Source organism: Budorcas taxicolor, chromosome 6 (genome assembly GCF_023091745.1).
Source record: "Budorcas taxicolor isolate Tak-1 chromosome 6, Takin1.1, whole genome shotgun sequence".
NCBI lineage: Eukaryota > Metazoa > Chordata > Mammalia > Artiodactyla > Bovidae > Budorcas > Budorcas taxicolor.
Window position 1 is genome coordinate 111,215,640 of NC_068915.1, and position 18,284 is coordinate 111,233,923.

The 18,284-nt window shown below is 44.7% G+C and overlaps 1 protein-coding gene across 1 annotated transcript in view; it reads right to left on the reverse strand.

Moving 5' to 3' along the window:
* Positions 1 to 4,407: 4,407 nt before the first annotated feature.
* The window catches only part of TAPT1 (transmembrane anterior posterior transformation 1), a 63,202-nt gene continuing 49,325 nt past the window's right edge, over positions 4,408 to 18,284 (reverse strand). The window contains exons 8-14 of the mRNA XM_052641731.1: positions 17,701 to 17,781; positions 16,261 to 16,370; positions 14,664 to 14,723; positions 14,063 to 14,131; positions 10,986 to 11,062; positions 9,082 to 9,242; positions 4,408 to 6,691 (exon numbers count right to left, since the gene is read on the reverse strand). Of these exons, the coding sequence (XP_052497691.1) occupies positions 6,474 to 6,691; positions 9,082 to 9,242; positions 10,986 to 11,062; positions 14,063 to 14,131; positions 14,664 to 14,723; positions 16,261 to 16,370; positions 17,701 to 17,781 (776 nt within the window). The 3' untranslated portion in view covers positions 4,408 to 6,473. The remainder of the gene's footprint in view (positions 6,692 to 9,081; positions 9,243 to 10,985; positions 11,063 to 14,062; positions 14,132 to 14,663; positions 14,724 to 16,260; positions 16,371 to 17,700; positions 17,782 to 18,284) is intronic.

An 18,284-nucleotide genomic window follows, 5' to 3' on the forward strand; every position in this document is an offset into this window, starting at 1 on the left:
TTTATCACCAGCGCCACCTGCGAAGCCCAAAGTATATGCCTCAATTTAATTTAAAAAATATTTTACTGCTAAAAAATGCTAACCTTCATTTGCGTCTTTTTCCTGATGGAGGGTTTAGAATATTTTAAGAATGACCAAAATGTGATACAGAGACACAAATAGAGAAAATGCTGCTGGAAAAAATTGTGCTTATAGACTTGTTTGTTGCGGGGCACAAACTTTCACTGTAAAAAATGCAGTATCTGTGAAATGAAATACGAGGTATGCTTGCAGCTTTTTCTTTTTCATTTATCTTCTCTTTTGATAGGCGGTGATCACTCTGGTATATATAGGTGTTGAACTATAATGGTGTACTCCTGAAATATATAACTAACTAACTAATTATAATAAACCATAGTGTTTTAAGGGCTTTTTAGGTGGCGCTAGTGGTAAAGAACCCACCTGCCAATGCAAGAGACATAAGAGACGCTGGCTTGATCCCTGGGTTGGGAGGATCCCCTGGAGTAGGGCATGGCAACTCGTTCTAGTATTCTTGCCTGGAGAATCCCATGGACAGTGGAACTAGGAAGGTCCAAGGGGTTGCAAAGAGTTGGACACAACTTGAAGCTCCTTAGCACACAGTGGTTTAAAACAATTAAAAAAACACAAACTCCCTTAATTGCCTCTCATTGCCTACAGGTTGGAATCTGAGATTCTTGGTAAGGCATTAAAAGCTCTGTTAAGACCTAGCCTGTCCCCTTCTCCAAATCCCTCCCAGCATAAAGCTGTTTTTCCTGGTGTTTTCAGCAGGACTGCTGGCACCCTCTAGGCACTCAGGTGTGCAAGTCTCCGTGAACAAAGCTCTGTGTTGCAAACACGCTGTGCTTTTCCTTCCTTTGTTCATTTCTGAATCGCCCTTTCTTTTTTTTTTATCCATTTAATTTCTTCTATTTTCAAAGCAGCCTAAATGAACCTCCTGAGTGACTCCCAGGTTTATTCATCCAATGAACATGTATTGGCTGCCTCCATGTGCCAGTAATTGTACAAGATGCCAGGGGTCCAATGGGCACAGTGGAGCCCATCAGAATTAGATGTTCTGCCGGGAGCAGCAGCTATGTTTATGGTAGCCCTTAACCTTGGCAAGCAGTCCCTGCCAGACTGCTGATAAACTGAGCTGAGAGTACAGCTTCTTCAGTTCTGTGTGTGCGCAGGGGCTGAGCCATGCCTATTTTACATCAAGTCTGACAAGCTATTTATGCATTTTTGTTGGGTTTCACTTTATCTGGTTAACCCTGACAAGATAGCGATCTCTGACTTTCCCCAGTATTTACATCTTTATGTAGACATATGTACGAGGAAATGAAAATTTGCCTCTTGGAAATAACTGCAGTTTCAAAAACACCCACTTTGCAGGTGATTCACCCCTCAAGTGCTTAAACAGTCAGTAATACCTGACCTAATTCCCTCAAAAAGGCGACAACTGTATTCTCAAGACCCTCAGCTTCCTCACCTGCCAAAGTTGTAAGGGAAAAGCAAAATAAATTGTGCAGACATCCTTCCTTCTTGTTCACTTTATATATCAAACGACTTCAAAGGCAAGTTTACTGTGCTAAGTCAAAACGTGTTTTTTACTCAGTTGCTGGTGTATGAAGTCTTTCTTTTCTCACTGAAATTCACCACAGCAAGTCCAAACTTGCAGACCACCTGCTGAGCACCAGCTGTTCTTAAGGAAACTCCTCTGATAAAACAAACTGCCTTAGAAAGGCAATTTCTTTTTAACCACTTCCGGTCTCCACAGTACACGTTCCTCCTTAATCAGATTAAGCCTAATCTAAAGCATCAGAGGTGTCTGCTCCCTCCCTAACACTGGGGTATTTGCAGCCATCACCTGCCCGGCACCGTTTGCCAGATGATCACAGCTCTGCGACTCGTGATACATCAACTCCCTTTCTTTCCAATCCTCTGTACTGGTAGGCTGTTCTCATGATCTACTCTTCCTGTCGGTGGCCTGAGAGACGGGGCAAGGCACATCTTCCCCGTAGCTGTTCAGTCTGACTCTTTGACACCCCATGGACTGTAGTCCATCAGGCTCCTCTGCCCACGGGACTTCTCAGGCAAAAACACTGGAGTGGGTTGCCATTTCCTTCTCCAGGGGCTCTTCCTGACCCCAGGATTGAACCTGTCTCCTGCATTGCAGGCGGATTCTTTACCGCTGAGCCACCAGGGAAGTCCCATCTTCCCTAGAGTATATGAACAAAGAGGACTTCGCCACTTAATGTTTAAAGTGTGTGAAATACACACTTAAGGTTTTCTCACCCAGACTGAGATGAGCTGGGAGTCTGACCGCTGAGTAAGTGGGCTGTAGTTTTTATCTTTTCCCGACAAACCAATAGCAAATACCCAGTGTATTTTCAGAAGCACGTTTGGGAAGTGAGGTCTAACATCCACTGCTTTGATGTGAGGATCTCTATCCTGGCCCTTTCAGATTTCCATGTGAATGTGAGTTCTAATGGGCTTCCCAGGTGATGCTAGTGGTAAAGAACTGGCCTGCCCATGCAGGAGACTTAGGAGAGGCAGGTTTGATCCCTGGGTGGGAAAGATGCCCTGGAGGAGGGCATGGCAACCCACTGCAGAATCCTTGCCTGGAGAATCCCATGGACAGAGCAGCCTGAAAGGCTACAGTCCATGGGTTTGCAGAGAGTCGGACATGAATGATGCGACTTCACACAACACAGGGGGCTGCAAGGCAGACCCCCTTGGTTCAGTGGCTCAGAACCGAGGCATGTGCGGTCTGTGCTGACTGATCCAAGTTGACAGGCAACTCTGCTTTCTGGCATTCAGAGACCTGGGTCTCTTCCCCACCCCAGGCTCTGCTATCCAGTGAGCCCTGTGCATTCACCTGCCTGGCTAGGGCGATGGTACGCCTCCGGGTTCCAGGTAGTGGGAAGGGGAGAGCTGAAGGAGACCCATGATGGCACATACCCTTCAGCTTCCAGCTCTTGGTGAGAATTAGTCATTTGACCCCATGTATTCATAACAGCAAGAAGGGTCCAGGAACGCAGCACCCCCTAGAGGCAGGCAGGTGCCCAGCTACAACTCTGCTTAGCCATAGAAGATGCTGGTGGACAATGAGCAGTACTGAGCAAAACAGTCTTTTCTTCCTTCTATTATAGAAGCAGGGTGAAACTTTATTATAAAGTTATTTTAAGAACTCCAATGGGAAAAAAGTTCAGATTTCCATCAAAATGGTACAGAACTGTATTTATTTAAGACTGAAATAAACACGAGAGATCATTTGGTTATCAGACGACTTGCCCCCAGCAGCTGCTGTTTCACTGACCTGTTTAGCGTCAGTCCCCATAGGAGGGCAGGGACTTTGTTCATTGCTGGTCCCAGCAGCAAGAGCAGTTCCTGACACACAGGAAGTGTTAGTGAGTGAGCCTGGAGTCGCTCAGTTGTGGCCGACTCCCCGTGACACCATGCCAGGCTCCTCTGTCCATGGGACCCTCCAGGCAAAATGGAGTGGGTTTCCATTCCCTTCTCCAGGAACTGTTAATACGTCCTGGTTAAAAGAATAAATAGGTAGACGGAACTGAAACAGAGCAACATGTAGGGATTTTAAATTATTTGGGGCCTTTATATCTTTCTCCGCTGAGCTGGGCTCAGTGGTAAAGAATCTGCCTGCCAGTGCCCGAGACGCAGGAGATGTGGGTTCAATCCCTGGATTAGGAAGATCCCCTGGAGAAGGAAATGGCAGCCCACTCCAGTATTGTTGCCTGGGAAATCCCATGGACAGAGGAGCCTGGTGGGCTACAGTCCATGGGGTCGCGAGGAGTCAGACATGACTTAGCAGCTGAGCACACAACACTGTTGAGTTACCAGGGATGGTAGGAACATTTCTGACGGAACACCTTCTAATTATAACAAGATTCTTCCATGTATACCTATAGAATATGAAGTCTAAATGTACAAAGTACGAAAGTACAAAGAAAATTTCAACAGGCTCTGAACGACTCCTCGTGTTTATACTTCTATCTTAAACAAAAAGCCATGAGCCTGACTCGTGTTGTGCCTTGGAATTTTTTTTTTTTAAACCAAAGCTCTGTGTTAAACCTGACTCCCAGATGTGAAAAGCACATGGTGTGCCTTTCAAAACAACTGCAAAGTGAAGTACCTTAATTTGCTGAGATATTAAATGGTCTGTGATCAAAATCCAGCCAATATCTTTCTCCAAAGGTAAAAAATCAAACATTTTTCTCCCATTAAAACCAAAAGAATAATTCAAATTAGACAGTCCTGTCACTTGTGAATTAGAAGGGAATTCTAACAGAGTGGGAAATTCACTCCAAATATAGCAGTCAATATAATTAAAATAAATTCAGTGGCCGTTTTAAAAAAAGATTATAAAATTGAATTTATTGAGTTTCACACAAGATGCACTTATAAAATTAGTACTGAATGCCATTTTAACAGAAGAAATGAACATCAGTCCAAACTCCCAATATATTCTGCAAAAACAAAACAAAAACTTCCAAAAATGACAGTATAGTTACAGAGTCATTCAAGCTGAACTGAAAGATATACCCACATCATATTTTTGCTCTGATCAGGTCTTTATTTGGCAAAGGTTTCTCCACGCTATTCCCATTCCTCGTGGACACTGTTCCTTATGGTGGTGAAGAGAAGGTGGGAAAACAATAATAACACAATAATAATTCTAATATGGGCCTTCACTGAAACATACACAAAGCAATTTCAAGTCTTTCATTTTTAACTTAAAGTACTTCCTGGTTTCCCACAAGCATTTCTGTACTATTTCCTTTCTCGTTCTTATGTGAACAACCATCTTCAGACTTCTTTAGCTTTAATGCAACACATTAAAATTTGCTTTTATTTTTCAGAGCAACGAGTCAAAGCATTAAAGCCTACTTTATGTTTCACCCAGGAGATAAGACAAATCAGCTAAAATTTACCTTCTGCGGTATCACATGCAGGGAATATCAGCAAAAGGGCTGAGCTTCAGATGAAAACCTCAAAGGAAGTTAACAGCTAACGGCAACATCTGGACATTCTGAAATCAGACCCTGGAAAATCTTTATAAAAATGCAGAAAGGCTCCTCAAGATAAAATGTGGTGGAAAAGAACTTGTCCTGTGATGTGGGCCATGGACTGGTAATTAAGCAGAAATAGAATCTTGATCTCAAACAAAGCCAAGAAGCACTGTTTGGCTGCTCCCCACACAAGCCCCTGTCCACGCCCTGACGGCCACACACACGCCCCAAACGTCTCCTTTCCTTCTCCCCACACAGCCTGCCCACCCTGGCACATATGCACCCGAGCACCCACCTCCCCCCAGGGCACAGACCCGGACCAGGTGTGGGCACACAGACAGACAGACCGACAGGCAGACCAGTGCACCCGAGGGCCCATCTCCCCAGAGCACAGACCCGGGCCACGAGCAGGCGTACAGACAGACAGACGGGCAGACCAGCTCTTTCTAGGAGCCCGAGCAAAACGATGCCCCACCCACACAAGACTGACTTTAAAACTGGGACTTGAAAAACCCAGTTGAAGTTGATACATTTGAATTTTGTCCTCTGATGATTCCTCAGCCTGTTTAACACCAAACCCTTTTAACGGTAACAACTTAGGAAGCAATCAATTTGAAAGGGAAACCAGTTAACTCTACCTGAAAATGAACACTGCTCTGCTTTTTTCAGTATAAAAAGTGCCTTTCTGTCAGGGAATTCCTATTTTATCCACTGCAATTACACAATACACAGCTCACATTTGGCTGTGAAGAGTAAAACTGAAAAATTAGGAAATATTTTCTCAGTGATGCAAACCTTCATTCATTCGTATTTTTTAAATAAACTGGCTTAAGGGTTTTTTACTTTCCCTCTATAAAATGCTACTATCCATCATGTCTCATTTAAGGTAGCTTTTTATTCTGATTAACTCAGATACATCTTCGAAGAGTATTCTGGTGGTAAGAACATTTATCTTAAGTTTAATTATCGTTATCTTTTTTTTTTTTAATGCTTTGGCAGATGAAGTTTGAAAACTGTGGGAACAGAATGAGGCTGGAAACGGAGCATCGTGTGAGAGCTCCACCGTCTCCAGCGCATCCCGACGCCGAGGAGGACTCGAGGTGGAATCCCACCCTATGGAAGCACAGAGTGACGAGCGGAGGGGGTGGTGGGGTCGCTCCCGCGGGGCCCAGGGTGACTCTGTGGCTTCCCCAAGCAGGAGGGACCCTTCCTGAGCCATCCATCTGTCCAAGGGCTCGAGGCTGCAGGTTGCTGCTGGCTGCCCCGTGTGACCTGACTTTTAGCCAGACCACGTCACCGGAAGAAGGACACTAAGATCTGCTTTCTGTCAATAAGTTAAGTTCTTAAATAAATATTTAAGTGCCGTCTTCAGCATCTGTCCGTCCGGGGGGCACCACCTCTGGGGCCCCGGGACTGCGTCTTTGGCACCCGGAGCTCTGGAATTCAGTCAATTCGATTTCCACAAATTGTGAACCTGTCTATCTCTAACAGATCTTTCTTTGAGGACCTGTGTTTCAGTTCCGAGTTCTCCTGTGTTATGTCCTTCTCGTCGCCATCCGGGGTGGTCAGAAGCTGATCAGAGCTGCTCGTGACGAGCAGCGGGATCGCATTTTCCTTCTGATGAGAGGGCTGGCTGGTGACCGAGGCAGACAGGGTTTCTTCTGTGGAAAAACAGATCTGTTAAATTAGAAAAGGGTGTCGCGCCAGCCTACTACAACCACAAGCTTTCCAATACAGGGGGACTGAAAAAGAGTGTCGACTGTCCGTGCTTTCGGATAAAGCAAATCATAGCCTAATATTAACAGCACGCTGTATAAACCCTATAGCTTCTAATGAAACTCAAGAGGCTATACTATTTCCATTTTCTCATCCCAAATCGTACATGACAGCGTACTGTGGACCATCACTGTTAGTGGATGTGGGGAAAATCAGAGCTCCTGTGTCACAGCCACCTTCCTGCACAAGCAGGCCCCAGGAAGACCGCTGCGGACCAGCAACACTAGCACTGACTCCCACCCAGGACAGCAGGGCTGAGCGGACTGGAGACCACTCCGCCTCTCATGTGTGGTCACGGTAGTTAGAGTCGGCCTTTTACCTCCGGGAAGTTCAGATCGGAGATTAACAACACACCAATGAACGAAACCCCAAAGGGCCATGGGGATCCAGTCTGGGGGCCCGGACCCACCAATCTCTGAATCATACACGCAGCCCTTACCTGAGCAGCATCATCATTGGGGTAAGAATGACACCCCCCCAAACGGTGCCTGGTTAAGACGGAGGGTCAGACGGGCGCTGACACACACAGGGCCGCGACGGAGAGAGGAGCACGGCGCCCCGCTCGGCACCCCTCTGCCCTGTCTCAGCCTCACCCGCGGGCTCACCCCCTGCCCCTTCGCAGGCACACGCTGCGCTCGGGCACTGACCCCGGGTCTCTGCTCTGCCACCTCACTGTGGACCCCCGCAGGTCCCCTTCCTGATGAGCCCCACCTGCACCAGGTCCTACTCCTTCTTGCGCTTTGGGATTCAGTTCAGGCCTCACCAGCTCCAGGAAGGACCCCTCTCCTGTCCCCTCTAGAGCCCTACTGCTCTCTGATCTGGATCAGCCACTTTGGGATTCAGTTCAGGCCTCACCAGCTCCAGGAAGGACCCCTCTCCCGTCCCCTCTAGAGCCCCACTGTCCCCGATCTGGATCAGCCGCTTTTGCTGTCTCCTCTGTCAGTCTGTGAGGTCCCAAAGCTGGATTTATTTACCTCTGTAGCTCCAGTGTCTCACATACTGCTTGACACAGGCAAAGAAGAGTAAACTATTTAAACTAAAAGTCATCTGGATAAATACTCATGTTGACGTGGAACTGCCGTCCACTGACAACAATTAAGCCCCAGTCCTTCCTGGAAATCTTCCAGGCCAGAAATCCTGGGACCATCCTTAACTGCTCTCTCCAGGGCACGACCTCGCCAGCAAGCACTGTGCTCCTGGGGATGCGCCTGGAATCTGGTCTCCCGCCGCTCCCACGGTGACCTGTGTGCCGAGCCGGGCATTTCCCCGCCGGCCTCCACTCCTGGGCTCACCTTCCCGAGTCTATTTCCCACAGAGACTGAGAGTGACCCTGCATCCTGGCGCCCCTCTCTCCAATGGCCCCTTCCCACGTGGCAGAAGCCAAGGTGCTCACGAGAGCGGCGGGAGCCCTGGGCGGCCTCTCGCCACCCGCCCCTCTCCCACCCAGTCCCTCTCCCCCGGGGTCGGGGCTCTCGGGCCCCCCTCGTCCCTCTCCCCCGGGGTGGGGCTCTTGGGCCCCCCCTCGTCCCTCTCCCCCGGGGTCAGAGCTCTCGGGAACCCCCACCCCCGGTCCCTCTCCCCCAGGGTCAGAGCTCTCGGGAACCCCCACCCCCGGTCCCTCTCCCCCAGGGTCGGAGCTCTCGGGCCCCTCTCATCCCTCTCCCCCGGGATGGGGCCCTTGGGGCCCCCTCGTCCCTCTCCCCCGGGGTTGGAGCTCTCGGCGACCCCCACCTCCGGTCCCTCTCCCCCGGGGTCGGGGCTCTCGGGCCGCCCTCGTCCCTCTCCCCCGGGGTTGGAGCTCTCGGCAGCCCCCACCCCCGGTCCCTCTCCCCCGGGATTGGGGCCCTCCGCCTCCTTGGCTCTTGCTGCCGTTGCCCAAGGCTTCTGCAGGTGCAGCCCACACCCCAGCCCCTCACAACTGGGGAGCCCCCACCCCACGTGTCCTCCTGCCAGCCCACTTCGCTCTCCCTGATGACTTGGTGCACGTCCACCCGCTCTCCCCCCGACCATCTCGTCTGCGGCCCAGCTGTCCCTCGACCCGCCAGGTACCAGGCGCACAATGACCATCTACTGAACAAGGGACAAACAGAAAAAGGTTTCCCCAGGGGTGCCTGCGATGAGATCTCAGCATAAACACTAAAAATCCACAGCTGAGCAAAGCAAAATCTGGTCTTGAAAGCGCTGCTCAACAGTGATTTTTTTATCATGGAGAGTTCAGACAACTGATTCTTTAGGTAACGATTCACAGAGGTGATGAACAGAGAGCCAAACCCACCTTGGGAGGGTTTACACTTGTTTTGTGATTTACTGGACGGTTTGCCGGGAGCGCTGGCTGGGGGAGGGTTAAACAACTTCTCTTCCATTTTGGCCTCCTTCACGTACTGGCAGGATTTCCCCAGCAGGACAATGCTGTTCAGGACTTTCAGGGAGATCAACCTAAAACCGGGAAGAAACCACCACGTGCTGCTGGGGTCCGTCTTTGCACATGGGGGCCAGCCGCCCCCAGCTCGGCCAGTGAAGAGGGGAGCTGCAGGGACGGGGGACCACCCGGGCGCCACAGGACCAGTCCCTCATGCAAACCCTGAGTTTTTGGAGGCTTCTTTACCCCAGGGAAGCATTTTTGAGAAAACTCCTTGGTTTTCATTATAAGAACAAATTATACTTAGAAGTCTTACCTGGTGCTAAACTGTCTAACATGTATTCTCTTACTACAAAACAAAGACATTTAGCAATCGTAGATGAAAACCAACAAAAGCTTATAGCGCCACACTGCAGTGCAGACCACTGTGACATCTGGCATGTGAACCTGCAGTCACCTGTGCTCTGAGTGGACATCTACTTGTGCCTCTCGCTCTCCAGAAACGGGGTGTCTTTAAGAAGGCAGTAGGGGACTGGAGCTCACAGCCAGAGGAGAGACTCTGGGGGCTGAGCATGTGGGTTCAAGTCCTGACTCCACTGCTCAGGACTGTGTGGATCTCAGTGAACTTCCTAACGAGTTAATCCACAAAGGGGTGATTTCGGTAAGATGCTCAGACAGTGCTGGGCACACAGAAATGCCAACCAGTTCTGCTGTATGCCCACCACTGTTGTAAATGACAATACGTCCGGAACATTCCCCCGACCCGGCGGTGGTCCTCAGTGAGATGACCGTGATGGGCTCGCAAAGCTTCACTGTGCTGGCCGTCATATAATAGAACCCCCCAAAGCCTTCAATTTCGGGTTACTTAGGGTACTTCTAACATGCTGCTTCTATTGTTACAGAAGTGGGATTTCTGGGCCAAAAGGTACATAATATTTTTAGGCATTTGAAATAAATCTGGCAAAAATTCTGAAAAAACAAAAACAGAACAAAACTCTTCACACTGATATGTGTGTGTGTGCACGCGCGCGCGTGCGCGTGTGCTCAGTGGTGTCCGACTCTTTGTGATCCCATGGACTGTAGCTTCTCTGCCCATGGGATTTCCCAGGCAAGAATACTGGAGTGGGTTACCATTTCCCTCTTCAGGGTATCTTCCCAACCCAGGGATCGAACCCATTATTATCTCGTGTACTGCAGGCAGATTCTTTACTGTCTGACAAGGCCTAGAGTGTGCTTAATAATTAGTGTGGCAAACATAGTAGAAAAAAACATTTTTTAAAACACAGAACAACATCTGATTGTAATGGCAAATTTTATCATAAAAGAAAACATGGGTGAAACTTAAGCCTTAAACAAGGAGGACTATAAGTAAGTGATTTCATTAAAAGATTAAGACACAATCTAAAGTGCCATCAATACTTTTGCCCAACAGCATATTTAATTTAGCCAGAATTTAACTAAGTCACAAATACATCTGGGGATACATGCTGTCAAGGGCGATCCCAGGACAGCTGTGACCTGGTTGCTGTTAACTTCCACTACATTGTGCATTTGTGTGTGTGTGTGTGTGTGTGTGTGTGTGTGAAGTCACTTCAGTCGTGTCCGACTCTGTGTGACCCTAAGGACTGTGGCCCGCCAGGTTCCTCTGTCCATGGGATTCTCCAGGCAAGAACACTGCAGCGGATCCTGCCCTCCTCCAGGGAAATCTTCCCCACTCAGGGGTCAAACCCGCATCACCTTACGTCTCCTGCACTGGGAAGCCCTTTGCATTCACACTTTACTATACAACCAAAAACATATTAAAGAACAGTTAATCTTACCCCAAATAGAAGAGGATGACGCAGGCATAAGACAGGATTCCTTGCACCTTAATTGAACTTGTTACCACTCTGATGAGCTAGCCAGAGACAAACCGAAACAACAAATTACAAAAACAAAGCACACAACCAGAGTTACCAGTTAGTATTTAAAAGACGGTTTCTCCATGCCAACTCCAACACCTTGGGCACCTTCCCGTGGCCTCCGTCAGAACCCAAGAAAGCAGCTCTAGGACGTGTCGATTCACATCAGAACCTGGCTGCTTGTGGAACCTTTTATGGTAGATTTAGACTCTTTGGGCAAATCTAAAATGCCCGCTAATGCCAAATTCAACCACTGGACTCTAAAGTCAGACACTGCTCCCAGCTCGTGACTAACATGTTTACCTGTACTTTACAGAGATGCAAATTAGATAACTTTAAAATTAAAAATTATTCTGGAAAATATAAACGGATTCATCTTGCTGCATGCCTCCCCACCAGGGCTGGAAGCATTTGGTGGGCATTTCCCTCATTTCTGCTTTTTCTGTCCTTTGTTCTTTGGCACTCTAAGAACCCCAAGGACTTGCTGAGTGAGAGAGAAAAGGGAACCCTTAAGAGGCGTGTACTGTTTAACAAAACTAAATACTATTATGAAACTAATTACTTAAAGGCCAGAAAATTTCTCTTTTGGAGAGTTACAGTTGCTAAGTTGCTTCAGTCCTGTCTGACTCTTTGCAGCCTATGGACTGTAGCCTGCCCGGCTCCTCTGTTCATGGGACTCTCCAGGCAAGAATACTGGAGTGGGCTGCCACGTCCTCCTCCAGGAGATCTTATATTTTCTTACTTATCTCAGAGAAACATAAGAGTAACAGCACTACCTCTGGACATCTGCTGAATAAATCTGATGGGATCCGTCACTGAAAAGCATTTACACATGTTATAGGGTCAGCTTAATGCACCCATATATTATGGTATGCGGGGACCACTACACGAAAACAGAGAATCAGGGAAAATACCCAACCTCATCCAGTAATGCCATCCTCAAATTGAAGAGTCTCAATTAAATAAATAACACAAGAACATTTCAAGTGACGTTTAAAAATGCTTTAAGTAAAAGAGCAATTGGGAGGAGCTAGACAGAATGAGCTGCCACACATATTTAATAAAACACCTGGCTCAGTCTCCAATGGGGAAGTGACCTGTCATCAAACATTTGTGATGGAAAGTAATATGGTTCTAGAATTTTGTTCAAAAATATGAAAAGCAAATGGAGGTTTCAATGACTTCATTTTTACCCAGTATATTATTAGGTAACTTTAAGATACATATGTCCCAAGTCTAATTTCCTTGAGACCTTAATATGATTTACTTTTCTTGGATACGAACTCATTCTAGGACTTAGAGTAACATTTACAAGGAAACACTGCTACTCTTGGCCTTAATGCAAGAATTGGCTTGGTTACCGAGGCCTCAGTTTATTCCTCAGGGGCCCGAGATTTCTGCCAAAGCTCTGCTGTCACTCTGGAGTTCACTGAGAAAAACACTGCAGAAGAAAATCCCCTGGGTCTGCACGTAGCTCCATAATCCCCGTTAAAACTACAGGAGATTCCCCAGAAGTGTTCTGCTAATCAAGTATTAACTAAACTTAAATCTTCTGGTATAACAACCATAAAGACTCACTTAAAAAATAAAATAAAGATTAATGAAAAATCTAAAGATATTAATTTTAAAAATTCATACTAATTATGATCAGAATTTTTTGGTGAATAAATTACTAGACAAATTATTATTTGGCAAAGCAGGGCCATACTTTAATCCAACCACTTAACTAATCCTTAAAAAAAAAAAAAGGCAGCCTAGGTTTATTCTCACACTGTACGTATCCTTTTTCCAGTTGCAGAAAACATAGAAAAAATCTTAAAATTCTATTTTATCAATCTCTTAAACCATTAACAAATAATTTCACTCTTCAGAATTTTCTGTTTTTCCAAAATTCTAGGAGTTCCTTTCACTAAGCAAAAGAAAGCCATATTTGTATATAATAAAAACAAGCTACTAACACAACTGAAAACATTTAGGATGTGCTTATCTGGGGAGTCCTGCTGAAGCTTAAAATAACATATCATTCATCCTCTAAAAAAAAGTTAGGCAAGCTGGTAAAAAATACAGTCAGTATGACCAACACTTCTTTACACATCTCTTAATTTCCATGAGACTTTGCGTCTTTGGGAAACTTCAGATGTCCTTCAATGAAAAGACAGTGCATTTGTTTTGATGTGAGAACAGTTAGCCAAAAAGGAATGCAATCAAATATTAAGTGCAGCCAGCAAAATCTTCTTAATTATTAGAGCCCTAATTAAATATTACAGTAACTATTTGCAAGGCTGTTCTGAGCACTTCATGAAAATATCAGAAGTTGATGACTAATGTTTTTGATTAAGTTTCAGTGCCATTATTTAAAAATATATATGATATTTCCTGTGTATAACAGCAGAAAATTCCCTTGTAAAAACTTTGGAAAAAAACTTAAGAAGTAGTACTTATAATGAATACAGAATAGTTTTTCATTTGAGCATACTGTATTTATTTAATCTATTTCATCTGTTGCCAAATTTTCACTACTGCAAATGCTACTGCAGTGCATAACCTTTCCTATAAATCACCATTTGACTTTCATGACTGTTTTCTTAGGAGAAATTCCTAGAACTGGAATTACTTCATCAAAGCATAATACTGTCACAGGGCTCTTTAGAAATGTTGGATCAACTTATACTTCCACCAATGTGTGTTACAGTGGCCACTCAATGCCTATCACTAGGTATTTCCATTCAAAAAGAAAAATCACTGCCAAATGAATAAGCAAAAATGAATATTCTCATTGTTAGGAAAGCTATCATGTAAAATATGCCTTAACATCTTTTATCCATTAAATGGCTTAAAATCCAAAAGGGAAATATTTTAATTTAAAACAAAATTTCCTTCTAAGTCATGGACCTTTAATTTTACTATCAAGTCATTTTAGAACAAATTGATTGTTAACCCATTTATTCATATTCTTTAATGACGGTCGTCTCATCATAAAAAGCGTATGGACTTACTAAAACAGCTAGTGGGAGAGGAATGAACCCCATCCTCCGGGCCACGGAGTCACTATAATCAGTATACGCCTGGACAGAGAGAGGAGAAAGGGATTTATGGGATTTAATAAGCACTTAAAAAGCAGAATTCATCAGAAAAGTCAGGTACAGGAATGTTGTCTGTGCTCACATGTAATGTTTCTTATTGTTATCTTAATTAAAATAAGAAATGTTTCAAACTTAAAAAAAAAATGTACAATTCACTCATCACCAGCAAATATTCTGAACAGGTGAGACTGTGAGTAAGAAGAGACCCTAGTACCTATATTGAAATTTAGTAAAACAATGGAGTGATCTAAATGTTCATAAGAAGTTTAAAATACAAAGTTGTATAACTGTTACAATGCTGTAGAAATCATACACTATGTAATAAGTATTAGCATTATTTTTATTATTTTGTAAACATTTAGTGTCAAGAACAGAAATAAGGCAGTTTATCTAGCTTCCCCGTAATTAATATCCCATGCTACATTAAACTATTATTCAAAAATTAATTATTAATTAATTAAACCATTGTTCAGTTAACTTCAGATTATGCCTTTTATATATATATAATGCTTACATTTTTCTGTCGACTGCTAACAAGGTCAAAAGCAAGGCTGGCTCTATATTCACTGTAGACCTAAAGACAAATAATGAGGTATTAAGTAATACAGTGCAAATACAGAACATGGAAAGATTTACTTTGTAGATAAAATGTTCAATATCTAGCCAGGAAGGAGGTGCTAATAACCAAGTGACCTCTGGGTAGTTTTTCCCTATTTGTTCACCTACAATAAGAGTGAAAAAGAGCCTCGATTCCCCTTGATAGGTTCAAGGCCTTTTAAAGGTTTCCTTTAAAGAGGGATAAATATTCAATGATTATGGTCGTTGAGAGTTTAGACTTTTAGGAAGAGTGGCTATTTTAAGTAGTGCAAAGCACGGAAAATAATTCTGAAAATTTAAATGAACAGTTTTAAAAATTACTACTGTACATCTAATGATAATGACGTCTTCTCAGAAGAGCGAATGCTGAGTCTGATATTAAGCTGAGTTGGAGAATACAGTTGTCCTGAAGGCACTTGCAAACCGTCATTTCCACTGCAAAACACACTAAATATCTGAGTCAAGGCTATTAGTTTTGACTTGGGTTGCTGAGAAAATGTCCCATGAAAAGGGATTCCTGTTTTGAGGAAGCCGAGAGAGTAAAGGGTGAAACTGTTGTATCCGGCCTTTGCCAGAAACTGCACGATCAGCTGTTATTCAAGGACATTAATACACTCAGAAATGCCATAGTCCCACCATCGACTGTAGCAGCTGCAACTGCACTGCATTTTAAGTCCTTGCCTTTTAAAATATGACAATAAGCATGCACAACCCAAACCAGATTGAGATGCTGCTAAATTACCGTTCATTTGGGGCCTGGGGGAGGGATGAGCGTTGCTCTTGAAAACTCGACTGGTGGAACGGTTCAGTGAGTAGGCTTCATTTTGTTTATATCAAGCCTACAGCCACATTTCTATTTTTGGAAATGCTACAAAATACCTGTTGTAACATCGCTCAAAGTTCCAACAAATGTTTTCAGTAGAAAAATATAAGGTGTTTGTCTTCTAGGACTTACCAAAAACCTATTAATAATCACAGGAGAAAGGAAAATCAACTTTAAAATATAAAATACTAAACAATCTAGCCAGAGAGAAGTTTGGGGTCTAATATTTTAAATAGGAACAATGTGACTTTTAAAAGTTTAACAAGACAGGTTATGATGGTATTAACAGTTTATAATGGTTTTAGTGACACCCTGATCTCAACTACTGATCAGTCTATGAGTGGGTGAGTGAAGTCGCTCAGTCGTGTCCGACTCTCTGCGACCCCGTGGACTGTAGCCCACCAGGCTCCTCCGCCCATGGGATTCCCCAGGCAAGAATATTGGAGTGGGTTGCCATTTCAGTCTATACCTCTACACAAATGTACAGAAGCAGAACTGTTTAATACTGAAATAATGTACTTTTGGCAGCAAAATCATTTTTAGAAATTTAAAATTATAATTCTAACTTTAAAAATGTAGTTGTTTTCTATCCTATTCATAAATTCAGTAAATTTAACTTGCTATCCTACAACCTTATGATACTTAATCAGAAGTCAACACCAAACATTCAATTGCCTATTAAAATACATACATCTGCCGTGATGTCATTGAACTTTGTGATAAAAGCATGTTTTACAATATCCACAGCAATTTCTGATGCGACCACCATACAGACATCTGGAAATAACACCCAGAGATGATCTATAAAGTAGGGGAGAAGAGAGACAATTACATCTCGTAATATGAGCAGAATCCATAACACCCCATCACAGGCTACCAGAGAAATGTACAGTCTCCACAGGGCAAAGCTAGAACATTTCCAACAAGCGATCATGGAGAGAGAACCGGCATAGAATTAATTCTCAGGAAGAGTCATATCTTATCAGGATAAAGGCTACGTCATTCAACAAGTGCTTACTCCGAGCTTGGTACAGAGGAAGCCTTGAGGGGCGCCGGGGTCAGCGGAGCCCGGCTTCTCCCTGGGGAAAGGCACAGGACGCTGTGGGATGGTGAGTGAGGAGGCTCCGTCTAAGTCTCTGGGGCTGCCTTGGTGTGACAGTGGGTAACCAGGAGGACACGGTGCTAAAGTCAACTGGACCGTTTTTTTCTCTTTGATCACTAAGGTTCAACGATACTGAGCCATCCTTTATTTCACCATCATACAGAGGTAACCTGCCAAATTTGCTCACCTTTACCATATTTATTAAAACATCAACTCAGTACCAAGTGCCTGATTAACAAATGCAAACAACAGGATAACCTGCTTAGGCCCTGAAGGAGGATATACGAGGGGGACAGAACAGGAAGAAGATCAGAAATGCTGGCAGGGACCTGGGGCAATCCCACCCTGAGGCAGCTGGCGGGGCAGGTGGAGGGCACAGGGCTGGGGCTCTGCCTGCTGACCAGGAAGGAGGTCTTGGCGGGTCTCACATGGTGCTCAGCTTTAGCCAGGGCACCTTGACCTCTTTCAACACTTAGCTCCGCCACTGACTGGCTACCTGACGCTGGAAATGGTCTGTTAATAAGTTCCAGTTTCCTCCTCTGCGAGAGAGAAAAATGTCTACGCTGCAATGCTCAGCAGGGCCACTGGGTGTGCGGCTCCAGCGACGCTGCGTGGCCCGTGGGAACCGTGTGTGCGCACTCAGCCGTGTCCAACTTTGCGACCCCACGGACTGTGGCCCGCCAGGCTCCTCTGTCCATGGGATTCTCCAGGCAAGAACACTGGAGTGGGCTGCCATTTCCTACTCCAGGGGATCTTCCCCCCAACAGGAATCGAACCTGCGTCTCCTGAATTGGCAGGCAGGTTCTTTACCACTGGCGCCATGCTGGGCCAAAGACTACGGCGGGGGGTCTAGCTCCCACCACCCCATAGCGAGCAGAGGCAACCCATCCTCCATGTGAAGAGTGGACCAGCTAAAGGCTTCTGGAGTTTTCTGCACTTTTCTGTGTACTCATTTTATCCCATGGAAGAGAATGATTTTTCGCTCAAGAGTAAAATTGAAAGGCACCATAATTGTTAAGACTTCCTTACCTGGATTCCAAGAAAACTGCTCCATGTTTCTCAGACATACTATTAGCAAAAGCACATAATTTGTGAATCGTTCCTTAATATCTGAAAAAAAGTTTAACATAAAAAAATAGTAGAGTGTATATAAATAAAATAATAATACTATAGTATGTATCCAAAATAATTTTCTTTTAAGTCAGAGTATGATGAAATTATATTACAGTGTAAATGTCTGTGAGATAAATATTTTATTTATAGGGTGGTGCTACACTGGCAAGCCATTTACTTCTTTCACCAACATAATCCTAGTACAGAAATGCCAGTTCTCTACAAACCTCAAAAAATGGTCAAAGCATCAGTCTGGTCAGACTCAGTCAAATTCCTCCAACGGTCTTTGGGGACATAAGGAAACTGTTTTTATTTTACAAAAGAAGAAAAAATTAGAAGCAGAGAGTAAAATACAAGACTTTGGGTAACATAAAACCCCTGCTTCCCAGACTGCTTCTGATCTGGTAAGTATTTCAGGTCTGGAATACAAGAACCAACCGGATGACTCCTTTAGCTAGCTAACAAAGCCAACAGCATTACTAAGGGAACTTAGGGGAATA